We start from the raw sequence: 20,794 nt of genomic DNA, 5'->3' as shown, positions 1-20,794 counted from the left end.
GAGCCGCATTAACGGTAATGGAAGAAAAATAAAGATATAAAGAGACATTCTATTGGGTGTAGAACAATAGGTGCCTGCCATGCAATGCATGGAGGCAGTGACTGACCTGTGATGGCAGGCCCCAATAACACAAAGTTTGCATATCAAAACAGTAATTTTCACAGCTTAAATTTAAGTTACATTTTATGAAAACCGTATAATAAAGAAGAAAGTTATGAACATTTTTGCGACAGATACCTGCGCATTGGAACTGTGGGTTTGTGGATATGACTCAATGCCTAGTAAAAGTGCCTGTGGCTAGCTATAGTGGCTACTTGGTGCAGTGATGTATATCAGTGGTGCTAGCCATGCTTCCATGACTGGTGCTCAGGAATCAGCGCCTATGCCTGGAAGTGTGAATGTATACGTGTTCTGCTGCCTCAACAATTCAGAGTTTACCTCATGGTGCTGAAAGCCAGGAGGCCGTAGAGCACAGAGTGCAGCAGATTGTAGGCCACATCTGGCCGGAAAGCCTCCACCTGTCCCCCTGCAGCTGCTCTCTTCTCTTCCTCCCAACCTCCTTTAGGCCTAATGGGAAACAAAAACCAGACATTAAAGCAGAAAAGAAGCATGTTACCAAAAGCCGACGGTAAATATATAAAACATCACATCCAGACGCTGGAGAGGAGAGGCAGGACGGACGGAAGGTGGGCGGAATTGATATTGTTCTGATTATTCAGATTTCAGTAGCTCTTGTTCAGATTTCATTAGCAGCTTGCACGCAAGTGGACATGTAACGATGTACACCCACGACCGTTTCTGTCTGCAGGAGTCAGCGCGCATACAAACAGAGCGAGGCCCCGAAGGCGATGATATTACTCCCACGATGTGGCCTCCTGCACCGAATCAGACGGACACTGACTTCCATTTGAATATAAATCAAATCTGGCTCCCCTGACTACGTGAGGTTGGCTATACTGGATTAAATTAATTCCTGAATTGGCAAATAGCCCTTTGTTCTGTGAGGTTAGTATTCCAGCCATCCAGTAGCGCAGGGCGAGTTGAAATGGTAATTTGATTAGTTGAGAGCAGCCTATCACCTTGCACCACAGGCAAATGAAGCTGGGAGAGGCAGCTGGTGGATGATGCTGCTTTTTCAGAGCATGGAGGGAAATCCAGGGGTAAAGGAAAACATGGTGACCTCTGGTTTAGGTTTTCCTTCAACTAACAAAAGCCCTCATCTCATCTACCACACTTGTATATCTCTTTATTTTACAAAGTGGCATCTGATTCATTAATTAGAAACACAGCTTATTATACCAGTATTACCAGTAAACACAATGGGACACAAGGGTATGCTTTAGAGATGGAGATTTATCATTTACTGTTAAAAAATTTGTATCATAAGAATGTATTATTTATTCTTGATAAATTTCTATTAATGTAAAAAAAAAAAAACTTGATGGAAATTTTATTTTTATCTTCTCCACTGACTGTCCCATGAGAACATCAGTAAATATTAGTAAATTCTAAAATTTGATTAAATGCAGTTACTATGTGCAGTTTACTTTTTTAAGAATATGAAGTCCTAAAGAAGCCTCTTTCAAGTGGGAATGTTTTTCAAGAACAATATTTGTGCTTGAGCCACTGCTGTGCCAATCATTCACAGCCATACAACTGCCTAAAAATAAGCAATAAATAGCTCTGGTAACACTTCATTTGAAGGGGGATTCATAGGACTGATATGATCTGATAAAAATATGACATAACACTTGTCATGAACATCAATGAGTCTTTATGGGTATTTATGACTGTTATTGGGAAGTGGCATTCGGTAAATAATAGTTTTAATGCAAATTTGCTTTAAAAGTCCATTAAAAGTGCCAACTTTGGATTATTTGGCAAATAATGACATTTTAATGTAAAGCTGGCACTTTAAATGCAACTTTTAAAGCAACTTTGGAATAAAAGTGTCATTATTTACCAAATGGCACTTAATGACAACAGTCATTAATATTCATAAAGACTCCTTCATGTTCATAAAGGCTTCATGTTCATAACAGGTGTTATGTCATGACAGTGTTATATCAGTCTTATAAGCACTTACTCACCAGGGGGCACTGCCTACTCCTAATACATAGATTATTCTTCTCTGATTAATCTACTTGATTGTTCAAGTGTACTATTACTGATATAAACATCTTTATATCATATTTATTTTACTAGCTTAAACAGCTACTAGAGAACGGGACAATTTTGTTAATTAAATTACATAATTAATCGTCAGAATAATTGATAGCTTAATCAACCATTTACAACAGAAAACAGAAAATATTCTGTGTCTGAGAGAGACAAAATCAGAACTGTTTCACAGATTATCATACAGAGAGAATGGTATACCAGATCATATTCAGGTAGTAAAGAATTGATGTATTATTCAGCACAAGTTTCTGATCATGGCCACATTGTAAGACGAGCCACACACCTAACAGTGTGTGTTAGATGTGTGGATCTGTGTGTGAGGCTTTCTGTGATTCAAGATGCTTCAAATTTAAGAACCATACTGGATCACTTGTTGCCGTCAGAGGTTCAATAGTCCCATATGAGGTTCAGCATAGTTCAGTTTATCCAGCTCATTCAGCCGTTGAGGACAATCAAAATAAACTTGTTTTCATGTTGAAACTTTTCCCACTGAGCATCAAGTACCTGAGGTTGTGCAGCACTGCCACTGCCAGCATGCCACTGAGCAGCAGGACAGTGGGGACGTATGGGTACAGCAGCAGGGTGCCAGCCAGGCGCTCCAGAGTGTCCAGTGGCAGCAGCCCAAAGGCTTCCTCACACAGATACAGACTGGCATCAAAGTCCCTGCAGAAGAGATAATATTACCTGATGTTCTCAACAAAATGTATGACTGGCTATAAATTTGACTTAAAGTGCATAAACTCTGCGGATATACATGCAAGAAGAGTTTCTCTCTCTCTAAGTGAACAGGTTTGCACCAGAGAAACACATCCGGTAAAGGTAATTGGTGTTAGCATTGCATTAGCACCAAGCATAAAATGCATTTGGGGTTCAACACGTTTTCATTTGATTACTTTGAATGTTGTTTGATCTATCTCAATACTCATTGGTTGGAGAAGTATATGTTGTGGTTAGGAGAAGATTTTATAGGCCTCTGTTGAACCCAATTAGCAAACACCTGATGGAACTGCGCCTCATCATCTGTCCTAGCCTGGGGAAGCAGAGGTCCAAAACACACCACTTGCGTCCAACTTTTCACACTTAGATCAGATTTTTACTTGATGCATAGACTCCGATGCAACATTTCCCTCTACGGACCAACAGACTCACGAGATCCAGTATTCATGTGAGAGTATGTACCAGAAATCCAAGCTACAAACTCAGAGCAAATAAGCTTGAATAAGACTGCCTACCACGGGTAAGTAAGCTACTTTTTTTCCCAAGTAAAATATTTCTTTGGCTTTCTATTTTATTTAGCTCACTTTCTGTCTCACTCATTACAGTTCTATCATTTTGCTCTGTAGTTTCAAACTAAGAGGTTTGTCTTGGTCAGACAGTCACAGTCTCAGTCTCCAGCGGTCTGTGAGGTCACCTTGACTTTGACGCTTTCTAATTGCTGCCTTCATAATCCGACTCCATTTTCCATTGGACCAGATGCTAAAACAAATCAGATTGGTTTTGGGCACAAGTATTGATGCTGTAGTTCATCTTTAAAATGACTGTCAGCTTTTTCTTTCAGAGTACTTTTTACTTGCAATATACAGCCCAAGATAAATAAAGGCCTGGAAAATTACCTCAAACTGAAAGCTGTGCTCCCACAAATGCAAAGCAGGACTCAAAGGACAGGAGAACGAAACAGTGGGAGAGCAGAAAGAAGTCTGAGTGAGGCAGAGAGAGAGAGAGAGGAGCTGAGGGTGAAGCAGAGCACAGAGTGAGCCTCGCATTTTCTACAATCTCCTGAATAATTGAAGGGCCAGTTGTGCAGCATCACATTGGGAGCCGTGTTATTCGCTGGCCCCTGAGCAGCCGTCCCGACAAGGCAACACACACTGATCGATGAGAGGTCTAGTGGCTTTACCCCGCGATCTATTATTCACACACATTAACGCTGCAGGTGCTATGACACTAGTGCTTAGTGAATAATGTAGTCACTCTAGATCAAGTGGAAGTTTTGTAACAAGCCCACAGCACACTGACTGTACATATACTCTCAGCCTATGCGAGTCAAATGGGATTTTAGAGAACAGGTGTTCGGCAAAAAACCAAGCAATGGATTGAGGTTTGTGTGTTTTATGTGTTCATACCTCGTCGGCCCCAAGGCAAACTTTGACTTGATGAATTTAAAAATGTGTTCGTCTGATCTGAGCTGAAGTGCTTTCTGTAAACACAAGCACAGATAAGGTCATCACGTCTGGGCTGAGATCAGCCTTCAGAAGCGTAAACAGGAGCAGAAACCGGGTGGACAACGTTGCATCATTGCTCTGAAGGTCTGAGATGTGTTGAGGAGAGGATGAGAGGAGGGGAGAGAAAACAGGAGGACAACACAGGGGAGGAGAGGGAAGGGAGGCAGAGAAAGACGAGCACCTTAGTCAAGGAGTTGACGATGAAGGCGAGCAGGAGAACAAGGATGCTGTGGAGGAGAACTTTGGCCAGACGAACCAGCAGGCCTCCAGTCTTCAAAGCAGGCTGCAAGACGAAACACATAGTGTTGATTTCAAACATAATCAGCCAGATAATAAAGCCTTCAGTTTTTACACAGACTTTAAATTACACTCCTTACATGTTTTATATTTGTTAGAAAATATGGCATTTATTATCGATCCACCAAGTGTTAACCAGGGAACTGCTACTGGCAGCAATCAGATCCGCAGGTCAGCCCAGGGGGAATGATCCTCCCTTCACCAGGCCTGGGAGGCTGAGGAGTTCTGACCCCTTGATCCCTAATTAAGGCTTGGATCGCTCTAAAACAACAGGTTGAGAAATATATAACACTTCTTTAGCTAATGTACGGTAGAATCAGCCCCACAGCGGGCCACATCACTTCTGAAACTGCCCTTACACCTCCCCCCACCGAAACACACATTCCTCTGGAGATCTTATTCTTTTAAATTCATTGCTACAGTAAAAATATTTTCTTTGTAGTTTGGGCACAAAAACACGTAAGATGAACAGCAGCAGACATAGAACAAATAGTTTCACTTAAGAGTGCAAACATTCAACCTGCTGTTAATCTGGTGTCAAGTGAACCAAACACTCTGAGTAACCTGTTCACTGACTGACAGACCCTCCCATCAGCTCACATCTGCGGTTAACAACAATCACTGCACTGTTGCTATATTAAGCAACATTTCAGACAAAGAATATCCATATCTGTATGTCAGGATTTTTAAAGCCCGGTGATCAGCCAGAAACTCCAATCGGTGCATCTCTATGTTTAACTTTTGTGACTTAAGAGCAACTCGAGTTGATATCTTTGGTCATTCAGCACAAATAATGCTAAATCCTTACTGAGGTTTGTAAAACAATCCTGTTTATGCTACAGTGAGCAGTAGAACCATTATAAATAGTGGCATTACAGACTTTACAAATAGTATGGCCATGATTTAATTTCTCCTTTTAAAGGTGTATGGGGAAAAAACAGACATAAGCACCTTCCTAATTATGCTCACTTACATCAGGTTCACCCAGGTGGATTCCTGCTAAGTTGCAAAAGTATCTCAAGAACCTCTGATAGAGGCAGAGAGCACAAAAGCTTTGCTGTGTATGTATGCATTTCATTGAAAAATAAAAGAGAAGAAAGGAAACTCCGCAAAATCCATTCTGAGGAGTCAGGAACTCAGAAGTGGTGCAGTGTTTTGCTGTATGCTTGTGATAAAAACTTAAACTACTTTTGTTCATTAGCATATGCAATGAAAAACAAACATCAGGATCTAATTAACTATTTAACTCATCATTAATTCAATCATCCTGACAGCCAGAGTAGATTCACACACGTACTAACCTGGCAGTGTCTGATGAAGAGCGCTGCAACAATGAAGCTGAGCACCAGCGATCCCAGGACCATGGAGTTGCAGAACTGCAGCAGCCAAACGCTCAGCAGGCCGCTCACCTGAACCAGGTACAGGGTGGTCACCTGGGCAGACACACATGGCCGGGTGTGAGCCACGCACTGCTAACAATCACAATGTGGTTTCACAATCACATGGAGGATTCAGTTTGCAGTTTATGCCACTCCGCATTTACATTCACTGTCTTTCCTTTTCTTGTCAAGGTTTGCATCATTCCAGCCCAAAAGAAAACTACTGGTCCAATAAAAAAATAACAAGTAGAAATCAAAGTTTGGCTTGGCTATGAATAATTTAGGGATGGCTACACATGTCAACACAGCTGCCAAACCGCTCTTAACGTGAAATGTAAATTAGGACGGATTTTATTGGGGCAATGTAAAGCCTGGAAAACCTCCATGAGAATTCCTCTTTCTCAGTTCATTTAGCCCAGCTGCTTTTTGAGTTTTTAGCTTAAAAGAGGAGCCTCAGCCAGACCTGGACCGGCTTCTGTCCTGGAGTCGATCTGAGGAGAGGACACACCCGGCTTCCCTCAAAACATCTTCAGAAGACATGTGGATCAGACCGGACAGGACTGCAGCAGATTACTAATAATATACTAATAATGAAGCGTCACAATGGAGTGTGAATATATGTTATGACATGAATAATGCTAAATGAGTCAACTGATCAGGGACTGTGGCATTTGAGCTACTTTGACTGGGTCTATCTCTAAAAGTCAATGTAAAAATGCTAAATATTACATAGTAGCTCTGAAATGCATAAAGTAAGCATATTTTTATGCTTCACTACATATTCTTAGGATACAAAACTCAAGTTATGCTTTTGTTTTTCCTAAATTTTTACATTTTGTTTTGTAATTGATGCCTCTGGGTGAAAAATGTTGATTTTCTAGTTCTAATTGCTTCTTTACCATCCAACGACTACTTTAATCAGACAAAACCAACCGTCTGTGGTTGGCTGGTGATGTGGTTCATTTACATACAGTTTAAGTTGTGGACACGTTTGATTGTACATAAGAAATATACTTTGCGCATTAAGGACACATAAAATATGTGTTTTTTGGCCCTCCAGGTATTCCGTATATGAGGAGCAGGAGCGGCAGAGTGGAGTGACAGACAAAGTGGATCTTCATCTTGTTACTTGTTACTGCAAACACCTCATTGATACTGTGATACCTGTGTTGATACTATATTGATCAATGGATTTCAAGACACTTTATGGGTGGGACTGTTTGTGTTAATATTTGCATTTTGTAACTGACTATGGAATCAGTGAAGTGTGAGATATGAAGGGTGGTTGGTTTATTAGTTGGATGGATGGATGGATGGATGGATGGATGGATGGATGGATGGATGGATGGATGGATGGATGGATGGATGGATGGATGATACCAGTTGGTGTCATGGTGGGAGGAATGGGTGCCACAGCAACTGTGTCCTACGTACCTGGGTCGTCGTCAAGAGGTCGACGATGTCCAGGATGTAAACAATGAGAGCTTGAACCAGTAGGATGAACTGGTTGAACTGCCACGTCAGACAGAAGCAACATGTCGTCACGTACATCAGCCACACCATCACTTTCTGGCGAGCAAACACACAAAAACACAAATTATTCTGTGCTGCTTCTGCTTCGACCTTTGTTAAATAACTGAGATTATTCATCTAGACTCGGTTTGTGTGTGAGCTGGACCTGCTGCAGGGCGCTGAGCTGAGGCCTGAGGTAGCAAGTGACAGCAGTGACCTGCAGGGCAAAGAAGGGCAAAGACCAGTTCTCCCTGAGGGAGATGGTGAACTCCACCCGAGTAGTGTCCACCCTGAAAGAAGGAAACGGAAGAGCAGCCCTTAGATGGAGAAACACTGATTATTTTAAATCAACTTTATTTGATTTAAAACAATCAAATAAATGTGTCTCATTTCTCAGAAAACAACCTGAGAAATGAGTTAAAGGTCATCATATGTGAACATTTGTTAAGCTATCAAAAATTTGGAAGATGCACCCTAATATGCTAATAAGCTCTGCAGGCTTGTTTTTCAGCTCAAAGCTGTTTTCTAGAGCTGGAGACCTCTACTACCTTCTGCTTTTACTGTTTACTGAAAAAAAAAAAAATCGTGCCAACGTATCGCCCTGCACAGAAAGTCAAGATAATCCTGAAATTTCTTCTAAATTTATGCATTTTTTCCAAGAATGTTCCAAGCAAAATAAAAAGTAATACAACCCATCAACACAGCTGCTCTATGTCACACAACTATATCTACAGGCTCCCTGTGTCTTTTTATTTTAACATACCATAAGCTGCCAGAATACATTTTTGTAAATATCAGTTTCTATCTACAGACTTATTTACTGAAGTAGATGCTATTATCAAAGTCTATCATATTTTGTCATGCTTCATTTTAAAGCTTTAAAGGACTTAAAGCTTTAATACTTCATACTCATAACCCCTCTAACACAAACACTGCATCCCCACAAACATCCCCATTTATATTACTTTTCTTTAGGACACCGGTCACATTATAGGAGATAACAGGAGGTGGCCAAATGCTGGCTATGAAAAAAATGTGGTTAATTGAAATAAAATCTGTTGATTAATCAACATTGAAACCCGGTTAACCCAGGGGTGGGCAACTCCAGGCCTCGAGGGCCGGTCTCCTGCAACTTTTAGATGCATCTCTGCTTCAACATATCTGAATCAAATAATAAGGTCGTTAGCAGGACTCTTGAGAACTAGACTGCACTTAGGAGGTGATTCAGCTGTTGGATTCAAGTGTGTTGGACCAGAGAGACATCTAAGAGTTGGAGGACACCGGCCCTCGAGGACCAGGATTGCCCACCCCTGGGTTAACCTTTCTAGGTTCTGGTCCGAGCCCTTTTATGTCAGAAAAATATGCCATTAATTGCGCTAAAATTAAAAAATAAGGTGCTGAAATCTATGTAATTAATAAATGGAGATTACCGCGTTGAAGTCCTGGACCTGGTCTAAACAAAAAAACCTGATGTGCTTTTCAGATGTTTATTTAAAATTTTTTTAAAAACAGCTAATCATTTTTTCATCTACTACATATTTATCCAATAGTTACTCTGTCACAAAAAAATTCTACAAACTTTATAGTATGATTGACATTTTTTCTGGTCGGGGAGAAGGTTTGAATTTTATCAGATATGTGCAATTCGACTTCTACAGAGGCTCAGAGTGGTGCTCTCTCCTCTGCCTCGTCCCAGTGAGCATGCAGAACGTTGTTATTACTCACCTATTAAGAATGTACCAGACTCCAGTCAGTAAACCAGCCAGCCAGGAACCAGCCAGGAGCCATGCTGTGAGGTACAGAGCGATCACATACACGGCTTGGAGCGAGAACACTGTGTAAATGTAGAAATAAACGGGCTCCAGATACGCCTGGACCACACACACACGCACACAAACACGCACACACACACACACGCACACAAAAGAAAATGGCTTATTAGGCACTGATAGGCCAACAATGACAGCAGAGGAACTGTGCAGTATGGAAAATTGCTAAAGTTTAAAAGTTTGGGTCATTTTTAAATATGTAACAACTTTCCTGCAAACTTTTATTTTTTTTTTATTTATGGCTCAAATTGAAAAAAAACTAAAAATAAAAAGCTTTCCCCAGAGTCAATTTGTGGGTGGTGTCTTACCTGCAAGGGCAGCAGTCTGTACAGAACACTGAGAAACACCTCTTGGTAGATATTCATCCGCTGTAAGAGATTGATGGTCCTCTTTGATTCTGTCAAGTTGTCATGGATCAGTTCTGACAGCCCTGAGAGCACACACACAGACACACACACACACACACACACACACACATTTACATTTAGACTTCCTATTTGTACTTTCTGAACCACTGAAGGATGTTTTTTTACATCTTTGACCAAGCTTGTGGAGGTACTGGTGTATTTAAGTGTGCTGTACTGTGCTGAGTTATCAAGTAAATTTGTAATTCAGGACATTTATGTTTGTGTTTAGGAAAATAAATATTTTAAGTCAACTCAGCACCGTTTTTCTGTATCTAAACCTCAGATATTGGTATGGGAAGTGAGAAAAGTGGATGGATGCATACCTAGTGTGAGTTATAAAGTTTAGTTTGGAGATGACTGGACCCACTGTGATCACTGTATCATAAATAACTGAGCATGTCCGCCTGAAGCGCTGCTGCTCCAGTCATGAGGTCTTTTACTGCTGTTAAAAACTTCAGCATCCTTGCACCAATTTTTTTTTTTTTGGTTAGGCAGCATAATTAGATTTAGCATCACTTTGTAAATAACTGGGAATTCTTTACCAGGTTAATGTCAAAATAACTTGCGGATATTTTGTAGCTCATCATGTAAATGTGTTGTTTGTAAGTAGAGCTGTTAACTCAGACCTTATCCCACTTGACACATCTCACAGTTAAGACCTCTGACTGCTTTAAGGATGATTTCCTGAAGATTATCTCCAGACGAAACCTGAAGGCAGGGATGTGCAATTAATCAAATTCATCGTTCAATTTCAATTCTGCCTCCAAGCAATCACACGCAGTATATCATCAAAAAACATTGTTCTATGTATATTTAGAAAAACATAAACATTACAGCATCTCAGTTAATGCTAAACTTAAACTTTAGCTTCACATTGAAATACACAAATAGTTTCATAAATTTGGTCAAACATGTAAAAACAACTTTAATGTGTTTAGTCAGTGCAATTAGGAGTAGAGCAGCCAATGTAAAATAAATGATAAAGAAACTGAATCTGACAAAAACAACAGGTTGACTAGCTTGTTAAAACATGTAAATATAAACTGCAGCAAACCTTCATTCAAATGGTTCAGAAAGTGCAACTAGGAATTTTAAATGTAATATAAAATCAATAATAAAGCATGATGTCATTCAGAGCACAAAGCGTAGAATTAGACCAAACAGATCTTATGGATTGGGGACATTGTTACCAATACTCAAACTAGAATTTTTTTCAACATCAGGACTGATACACATGTTAATATAGGGTCGGTGCTTCTCTAACTACAGTTTGTTACAGCTGTAAATAACTACATAATTAATAAAATAGAGAATTTAGTAAGGAAATAATGAGCTGAACTGCAGACGATGATGAAGACTTGGGTGGTTCACACTGAGCATACCTTCCTGTATGGATGGAGCCTGCAACATTTGCTTGTAGTACGAGTAGTAGAGTCCACATTCGGTCCGGAAGGAGATCTCCCTCTCCACTTCCTGAAAACAGAAATTGGGAATGTGCTGATATAAATCCAAGCTCTTTTGTTCAGCGTGATGTGGAAAACAGATTTTCTGGCGAGACAAGACAGAAACGAGAAGGACCAGAGCAAAGCGGCTGATATACTGGCAGCCCTCTCAGGTAACAATCAGAGAGGTAACACAGCCATCCCAGGAGAACCCCTTCCATACCCCCCACCGCCCACCAAGCATGATTACTGTTCCACTTCAGAAGGAGAGGAGAAGACACTGAGGATGTCCCACGCCACAATATTACATCAATTGTTTGTCTGCTACACTTAGTTTGGAAACATTTCCAATCTGCGTTTGATTAAAAGTGAAATCCTCTGACAACAGCAGCCTGTTTCCTTATGAAAATCAGTTTTTATAATTCAGCAGGAGTCTGCCAAACTGTTCTCCGGCATTACCACCGTCTAAAGATAAAAACAGTCCAAGAGCTCCTGCAATCCAGAGTCTGTAAAAAATGAAACCATATATCAAAGCATTACTACAATGTGGTTTCTGGTATTTTCCAGTAATAATGTCAGCTTTAAAACCATAAAAAGCCTGTAATGGGAACAGATTAGTTTTCCTTTCAATTTATCAGCAGATTAAGTAAGAACATGAGAGAGGGAAAGCCTGGAGCCATGTGGATTTCAATTTAAAATATTATTAAGGTTGAAAATCCACCATGAAACAAATAAACAGTCAAATGAACACTAAATATAATTTTTTGTCATCATATCAGGAGATTCCAAAGTAGAACAAAAGAATCTAGTGACTGTTGACCTCTTGGTCACTTCTATGATTAATGTGGACACCTGGGCTTTGAAGGAGAACAAGCTAAAGAATCAAGCAAAGAATCAAAGTACAACCTGGTTCTGAAGGAAAAATAGGAAAATGACTCCTGATTTATCATCTGACAGTGATTTGGATTTTTGCGAGGAAGACATTAAATGAACCAAAAGACTGTCTTCTTAATTTGGGCCAATGGGTTCAGTTTGTGAACAATAAATACCTAGTGCAGAAGAAATCCCACACGCAGTCCCAAAATAAACTGCCAAAGATGTGTCTCCTGTTAGTTTGCTGGAAAACCAGAATTCATAAATGTCATCATGACTTCTGACTCAAACATGACTTTCTTTGACGTGGTACTTTCTTTTTTGAAAGCACATACTACTGCATATCAGTCAAAGGGAAATTAGATGTTGCCATAACTAAAATCATCCACGTATTTTTAAAAAGTCATTGTTGATAGTGATGCTGTGGGCAGGAAGGATCTTTTGATTGAGTTTGTAAAAATAAACCTCTGTTCCTTTTCCATAACACCTACAGATGGATGAAGGTTTGAGCCTGCTGCTTCCCCTGATCAGACCGAATGAGCTCATATTTATGGAAGCCCATTTCTGCCAGGAAAGAAAAAATAAAAGTCCATCAAGAAGTCATAATTCAGAGATTCAAAGTCCTAATTATGAGACATAAAGTCACTTTAAAGTCAAAATGATGACTTTGAATCTCAATTATGGGTTTAAAATTCAAAATAATGACATTCAGTTGGGCTTTTGTAGTACTTTTTTATTTCAGGGCATAAATGGGCTTCCATACAACGCTCTGCAGCAGAAGTTAATATCTTCCTTGTTTCCGCTCTTGGGAAACAAGGAATGTAAATAAATAGTAGAAGTTTGGAAATAAATGCTGCTAGGCTAACGCCAGCGAATAGCGTGTCATGTTATGTTGTGTCTAGGAGTTTCAGCTTCTTAAGCTACATGGTGAGCTCATATCAATTTATGTCATAATTTAGCAGCAAATTAATATATGTTTTCGATTAAAATGCAATTACTTGCAAAAATTAATGACAGAACCTGAAATGAACTCAATAAAAATTTTATTGAGTCCCACTACTAAACAAAATGTAGTTTTTAAATATTAAATTTTGTAGTATACACATGTACACTTTGAATACATGTGTATGCCTATATGCTTCTCCTTTGGTTAAGGTGAAGCTCCAAAACTGCTTCACCTTACAGTTTTGGTGAAAACTACAAAGGTGAAAAGGGACTCTTTCCAAAACAAAACATGTCCTGAACATAGTTAACATGGCTCCGACACAAAACACTGACATCACTGCATTCTGAGTCAGAGTTACATTTTTCATTTAGTCACACCATTCAACACACAGGTCTGGAAGCAACTTGGAGTTACACAACATACTCAGGAGCACGCAGACATGTGGCAGGGGCAGGACGCTGGAATCGAACCCACATCTTTCTAACAGCAAGACAAGGACTCTGGTAAATGAGTCACAGCTGCCCCAATGAGTCAACTAGCAAATAAGACAGAAAGGTAGGAACTCCTGCTGTGAATTGTGATTGGCCAGCTGAGAGGTGTGACAGCTTTGTGTGTCCACTTTATTACTGACCAAATCCACCCCAACCCTTTAGTGCTGCCTATTGTACACAGCGACGCACGATGCACCTCGGCTTATTTCATTTTCAAAGCGAGTCATTTTCTAGAATTCCAGCAGCGTCTCCTACCGTGAGCTGAGAGAACCACAACAGATTCTCGTGTATGGCGTTGACAAACCAGGCCTGAGCCACGGCCAGCAGCACCGCTAGAAACAGCCCTGCTGCCATGGAAACACACTGTTGCCAAGGCCACTGGCGCGGAAGGCATGAACCGGAAAAAGAACAGGATCGTCCAAGCGGGGAAACTCCTTCTCTAATCCTTGCTGGCTCTGTCCTCTTGCCACTGTTGCATCTCTCTCCAGATGATCCGGGTGGCAAAATCCCCAGACTGCTACCTGCCTGGTTCACCTTTGCTCTTTTACGAACATCCATTGTATGAGAAAAATGGAGGTCATCTATATGTTCTCGGAACGTTTGATGTGTTAGATCCAGGTAAAAAAACAGGATGCGCCTGGGATACTCTGTAGAAGAGATCCAAATCCATTACAGGGATAAATACCAACACGCCATGTTTTTCCTTTACTTGAAGTCGCTCCAAATAAATTAAAGAACGGTTTTTAATCTCTTCAAGTTCTTCGCCAGAGGAAATATGCAAAAGCTCTCTCACAGGGAATGAGGAGCTAGTTTCCTTTCCAATCCTCTTTCGAGTCTACCCGAGGCAAAACAAGCACTGGCTTTTCACCAAAAACTATAAGGAATACGGATAATCCCCGGTTTATATTGAGGTCAAAGAGAATAAGCCCAGTGAACAAGTTCAGAAGAGTGCCTTCCTTGTGAAAGCTACTTAATTTTTCTCCCCTTCATTTCTCTCTGTCAGCATGTCCTCATGATGAATTTTGAAAAACTTCTATCTCTGATGTGATTGCTTGAAGGATCCATGGATGAGTGAAGTCGCAACTGGAACCGCTGACTCCTTCCTCAAGCAGAAAAATGTCCCGGCTTCTAGTTGAGGTGAAAATAAACAGTTCAAAGTATAAAGAAAAAAATAAAAAGTGAACTGCAATAAGTGTGTGAACAACAGGACAGACTGTGGACAACTGCAGCCGCCGAAGGGAGGGAGAGGGAAAATAAAAAAAAAAGAAGAGAGGACTACTGCTGACCTCTTGTCTATAAAAACACACACAGGCGCAGGATAAGAGAGACGAGGGTGAGAGAGAGCACCGAGGGGAACGTGTTGGAACATCGTTCGGAAAACGTGGGGAACGTTTGTCGGAGAATTTGTGGCTCTGGAGCTGGTGTGAAGCTATAAGCGCATGTTCCAAATAAACCCCCGCAGGGTCCTGGAGTCCACATGGACATGAGCTCACACCTGATGAATTCAAGAGGACAAACTGAGCCAACTGAGCTCACTGTTCAGCAGAACTGGTGATAATCAGCAGCGCAGAACATTATCTCAGGACCACACTGTGTCAGGAAAGCAGGATTATTCAAATATGTTCTACTTCCTGTTATGGACAACAGCTTTCGCAAGTAAGTGTCAGTCATAAACCCCTTACTACTGATCACTTTGTCCTTCCATGTTCCACCAAGATCAAAATATTTAAATGTATTCTCTCCCAGTGATGCAGAGATATCTTTCTATTCTTTTTGGGTCATATTTTTTAGTCTGATCATTTTTCTCTATTTGCTATAATGTTCTTCTTGATGACGTCACTGTATTTGCTGTAGAACTGCTAAACAAGCTCATGACTTCCGGCTAATCAGTTTTGTAAATCCGCCATTTTTTTTTCTCATAGTGATTTTGTAGTCCAAATTCAGTTATGCAGAAGTTGAAAGTAAACAAGTCAAAATATTTGGTTCTAGTGTGTATTAACTCACAGGATTCCTTACATCATCCCCCTGCATCAGAGCCTCTTCGAAGTGTCTGGTTAACTTAGATTTTTCTCTGGAACATACCCACATCAATGGAGGAAGTCCGTTTGCACCGAGCATTTAAGGATGAATGTTTTAGCAACCTACACCATATCAAGAGGGATTTTCTGAAAGACCTCATCTGATTGAGGGTCAGTTCTTTCTCCATTGATAAACAAGGTACAGTGTTATTAGCAGTGAGCTGCTAATAACACTGAAATGACACCAAAGCTTATTTTAGACATGAATGTTGCGTGTTGATAATGACATCCTGCCCATTGGTTTGATAGTAGCATTGAGCCTTCTGCTTCTGTTAGCACTGTATGCTAGCTGTTAGCTGCCTTGAGGCTATAACTGTACTGCATGTCTTGAATATAATCATTTGGCTTTGTTTTTGCCATTTGTGTCTTGGAAAACACGTGACCCAAATGCATTTAGTGACATTATTGACACATTATCTAACTGCTGGATTATGTTAAAGCTTTGTTTACTTCAGTCATATTGTGACCTATTAATTGTTTTAATAGGTATCTCATATGTTTAACACTAGTTAAACTACACTCCACATTGTAGTTGGTGTGCATGAATGGAGGAGGTGTAAAAAAAATACAAAAATGGCTGAACGGGGTGGAGTGGAACACTCTGCGACCTGGAGGGGGACGTGGCAAGAAATGTCTTATTCACATTTAAAAAGACTGCAGCAAAATTAGTTGCTCTAAAACGCGTCTGCTCTGAAACAGAGTCTGTGGAGCTACAATAACCAGGAATTCAGAACAAAGCATTGCAGTCCTATTTTTTTATAGACCGTAAGTGAATGATTTACATGTGAAAAGGAAGAATTTAAGTGAATATGTCCACTTTAAATTACTTGGTGTCTATTCCTTCTTGTTCCATTGTCTGCACTTCTCAATGGCTGCAAAATCTGCTTTAGCATCAGCCTGCTAAAAAACATAATCCCCTGTAAAAACTCATGAGCTTGACTGTACCATGCATTGCTCTAAACTCAAAAATAAACAAACATTATTGCTGCTATCTTAAGTATCTTAAGACAATGAGTTCCGTCAAAAGTAGCACTCTAAGTGACAGAGCTTTCTGATAAGAAGAATAACAATGTCTTTGGTCAGCTTCAGATACACAACATCTGAAAATCTGATTTATCAACAGACTTTTTCCACTGTGACTAGTGGAATGGTTCTGTGCTCAGAGAAGGTTAAATCTTCTCAGAGGAAGATTTACCTAAGACTTTTTTATTACCCAGTAAAGTTTTAAGTGACATTTATGAATTCAGACCTATGCAAAGCAAGACAGGCCTCCCCAATGTAATCACTTTAGTGTCTGGTTATAGCTAGCTTTTTTTTCCTTACCTTTTATGCAATGACTTTTTTCCAGATTTATTAAAGAGTTTAATGATGTTATGCAGAAGAGAGATAGAAATACCCAAACAATACATCTTATTTGTAATGCTGATCTTAAGCATTTATTTGTTGAGAGAATAGCTTTAATGTTTCATGTTTGTGAATAAATCTGTGTCAGTTATTCAAGTCACTTTGGTAGAAAAACCTTGCTGCTTCTGTCTTTCTTAGTTCCAACGGGAACATTTAGTGTTTAATGTTTTTCACAGTTTTAGTATTTTTGGCTTTGATTATTAAATAACCTTTTCTCAGCTTAATAAACATATGCTGTTCATCTGAGGTTTTCAGAGCCTCTCTAATATTAATAACAGAAAAGAACAAAAATTATTTTCCATTTTCATCTGATTTGCAAAACTTTGACTGAAAATGACCCTGGATGTAAATTGATTGCAGTCAAACAAATAAAATATGAACATTACAGGGGCCCCTTTCTGTCACCCACATACAGCTTCAATGATACAGTACTACTGAGGGATGAGTTAGCTAGACCAATATCTAATACAGATATAAAACACAGCTCAAAATTATAAGGCATATTTATGGATGCCTTGAGAAAATCAATTTGATTCACCTGGGCTGAAACAATTTCATACCAAACAGCAAGATCCCCCACAAAATAACATTTTATGCCGCTGAAATCTTCAGCTAAAAACCACCTGCATGTGTGCTAGCTTAACAGGCTTTAATGAAAATGAACTTTTTAGCCCAAATTAAAAGAGACGGTTGTTTTTCATTATGAACTTAAAGCCATCTTTGAACTTATAAATAACTTTTTGCATTCCTCAAATAAAACTTAACTTGCCAAAACAATTTAGTGAACTGATTTCTTTTATGCACTTATCTATATATTTTCAACTGAATAATAATAAATAGCCCTAATCCTATGTGGAGGAGGCAGTCTGAGGACTTAGAAGGTGGACGCTGCTAAAGCAGTTAAAAGCTTTTTCAACATTAGCAGTAGGCCTGTCACGATAACAAATTTTGCTGAGCGATTAATGGTCTAAAAAATTATTGCGATAAATGATAATATTGTTTCAATACCTTTTGACACTGATTTAATGGAAATGACTAATAATGCAGCTATTTCCTGCCATAGATAGATACACTTTATTTTCAAAAGAAAACATTACACTGGAACTGATAAACTAAATTAACAAAACAACCAAAAGCAAAAATAAAATGAACTCTCAGTCTCCATTAACAAAAAACGAACTTGAATAAAAAGTAAACATAAAGCCAAAGTGGAAATAAATACTGCATTCAACCAAAAGAGTGCAGATTATGAAGTCTGTATGTGCCCTTCAGTAATCACTAGATTTAAATAGAGAAGATGGGCACATCCGACTACCTAATGCAGTAGTTCACACTACACGATTTTTTGCCCCCATTTTCCCCTTAAAATAATCTTAGATAGTTGGCCGATCTAAGATTGTCGCTGGTGATTTCGTAGCCGATCATCCTGCAGTGTGATTTTTATCGTCGTGGCCGCTCCATCTAAATCAGGGGATTTCCCCGACTGGGAGCCTTAACGCTGAATGTGACAGGTAGCCAATCAGAAAGCACGGATTCTCCTCTGCGCTTTCTGAGGGGAAATTAAGAGGGGAATCCCAAACAGCTGACACGCAACCCGAAGTCCAGCGGACATCGAGATATGTGTAAACAACATTAATATTTATTTAGCATTTCGTGCAAAGAAAATGACAAGGGGAGGAGTTGGAGCCAAATTGCTACCGCAGTTGATAAACCCGGTAACTTTTCAGGTGCTCTTCGTTAACGTGACATAAATAGGTTATAATGATTTTCATTCAGTCGGGACTTTACGTTGACTCTAGCCACATGCGTCACAGGTAAATTCTAATAAAGCATTGATTAATGCCTGAGTGATATTAAAATTAGTTAACTGGACTTGTAGCCATTATTTTGGGCTACAAGTCCAAAATAATGGCTGTGTGGCTGGACAACACACAGCACGATCGAACCGATCGAACCGTTATACCTAGGATTTCTATCGGCTAATGTGTGGTCCCTCAGGTTTTGAAAATGGGCCGACAAGGACATTACACTAAGGAAATAAAAAGGGAGGGTCAGTGGAGAGCACCGGAATTGAGCCTTTTTTTATTCAGTGTCATCAAGAGAAAGAAAAAAAAGGCAGGAAGAGACGATAAAGCCGATAATTAAAATGAGGTCGATATCGTGTGATTAAGTGATTTATCGTTTATCGTGACAGGCCTAATTAGCAGAACATCAACAATATTTGTGCACATTTGTAAAGGAATCCCAGAGACAGGTGTTTGATCTGTTTGATCTGTTAGCGATTTTGCAGATTATGTGGTTCTGTTGCCAGGACTTTAAGTCTGATGGTGGTAAACTGGCCAGACTGATAGGAGGGAGGCCGCAATTCAATCAGAGGCCACCAGGCCTCTTCACAGTGAGCAAATCCTGAAACATCTGCTCACACAGCTGAATGTATATATAGTGCAATGTGCTATTATATACATCCTGATGGTTGAGTAACCTCAACAACAAACTAAAGCCATTGAATATCTTTGCTGTTGAGCTGGTATGACTCGTTCAATAATTGAGCAACAAAAAAAGAGTTTTTGAATCCAGAATGTTGCAATATATAATTGATTAAAAGCCAGTTAATTAACTAATTAATTAACTACAGATGATGCAATTAACTTGACTAAAATTGCAATGGAGTCCCACCACTACTTTTTACACATCTTTGGCAGGGTCTGTCCACCTAAACAAATGAGAACTAACAGTGTTACAAAATGAGAAAACCCACAGCAGGAGTTTCCATTTCCATGTTTTTTTGTCTGTGTTTAATACAGACTGTAAAATCAGATAATACTGCTTTGAGTCAGTCTAAAACAATGTTTTTCTGCAGTGCTACAAGGGTCATTAAAAATGACCTCATTTTTGGCAATGTTGCCACACCACACAGCGCAAACTTTATCCCCCAGGAACAAAGCTTCCATTTGGCTGAGTTCAGAAATCAGCACCACACTACGCATGGAAAAACCATCATCCCTTCACACAATGAGGTGTTTATGATGCGTTTCCAAGGCATTTGATGGAGAACACAGCACAAGGGGAAGTGTATCATCATGATGAAGAAGTGTTGTTATTCGACAAAAAGCAGAAAATTAAAAAAATGTTTAAGCCTAGTTTTAGTAACCTCATTATAATTGAGTACTAAAAACGTGAAGCTAGAATTTGAATTTTAAAACTTGACCTGTACATAAGTTTGTTACTCTGCAAGAGCCTGTTAGAAGCAAAGTTACATGACAATCATTGATGATCAGTTTCAATGACTTCTTAGAGCCACATCATTTTGAATTTAGGTAATCGCAATAAAAAATTAAACATGATGTCAAAATTAAGTTAAAAAATTTTTTTTAGACCAACAGCACACATTTCTGTAGGTTTTAAACCCACTGAAGACAATCTTCACTCTACAGAGAGAGTTTAACAGGAGCAGAACTCTGCCACAAAATCACATTTTGACATTAACTTCAAAAAGCTGCTGGTAGTTATTAGAAGAAAAGCTGTCAATCCTCCTGAACTTGTCGTGGTGATGGTTAGGTTTCCAGCACAGGTTACCATGGTGACAGATGCAGTTAGAAAATGAATTAGCTTTGTGACAATAGAAATCCTAAATTGAACCTTAGTTTGCCTTTATGTGATGATGTTGTGTGACGGATCAGAATTCCATGGACCTGCTTGTCTATGTGGAAAACGTCCACAACTATTTAACTTC

General features: G+C 39.5%; 1 protein-coding gene across 1 annotated transcript in view; it reads right to left on the bottom strand.

Annotated features, from left to right (window-relative positions):
• The window catches only part of dpy19l3 (dpy-19 like C-mannosyltransferase 3), a 62,213-nt gene that overhangs the window by 38,301 nt on the left and 3,118 nt on the right, over window positions 1-20,794 (bottom strand). Inside the window, exons 3-12 of the mRNA XM_007560704.2 lie at window positions 11,210-11,300; window positions 9,729-9,850; window positions 9,317-9,462; window positions 7,758-7,881; window positions 7,514-7,648; window positions 6,002-6,133; window positions 4,585-4,686; window positions 4,305-4,378; window positions 2,686-2,844; window positions 439-567 (exon numbers count right to left, since the gene is read on the bottom strand). Of these exons, the coding sequence (XP_007560766.1) occupies window positions 439-567; window positions 2,686-2,844; window positions 4,305-4,378; window positions 4,585-4,686; window positions 6,002-6,133; window positions 7,514-7,648; window positions 7,758-7,881; window positions 9,317-9,462; window positions 9,729-9,850; window positions 11,210-11,300 (1,214 nt within the window). The remainder of the gene's footprint in view (window positions 1-438; window positions 568-2,685; window positions 2,845-4,304; window positions 4,379-4,584; window positions 4,687-6,001; window positions 6,134-7,513; window positions 7,649-7,757; window positions 7,882-9,316; window positions 9,463-9,728; window positions 9,851-11,209; window positions 11,301-20,794) is intronic.

The sequence above is a fragment of the Poecilia formosa genome, unplaced genomic scaffold, assembly GCF_000485575.1.
Source record: "Poecilia formosa unplaced genomic scaffold, Poecilia_formosa-5.1.2 Scaffold119, whole genome shotgun sequence".
Lineage (NCBI taxonomy): Eukaryota > Metazoa > Chordata > Actinopteri > Cyprinodontiformes > Poeciliidae > Poecilia > Poecilia formosa.
The sequence above is the reverse complement of the archived record's forward strand: the minus strand, read 5'-3'. Positions and strand labels throughout refer to the sequence as shown.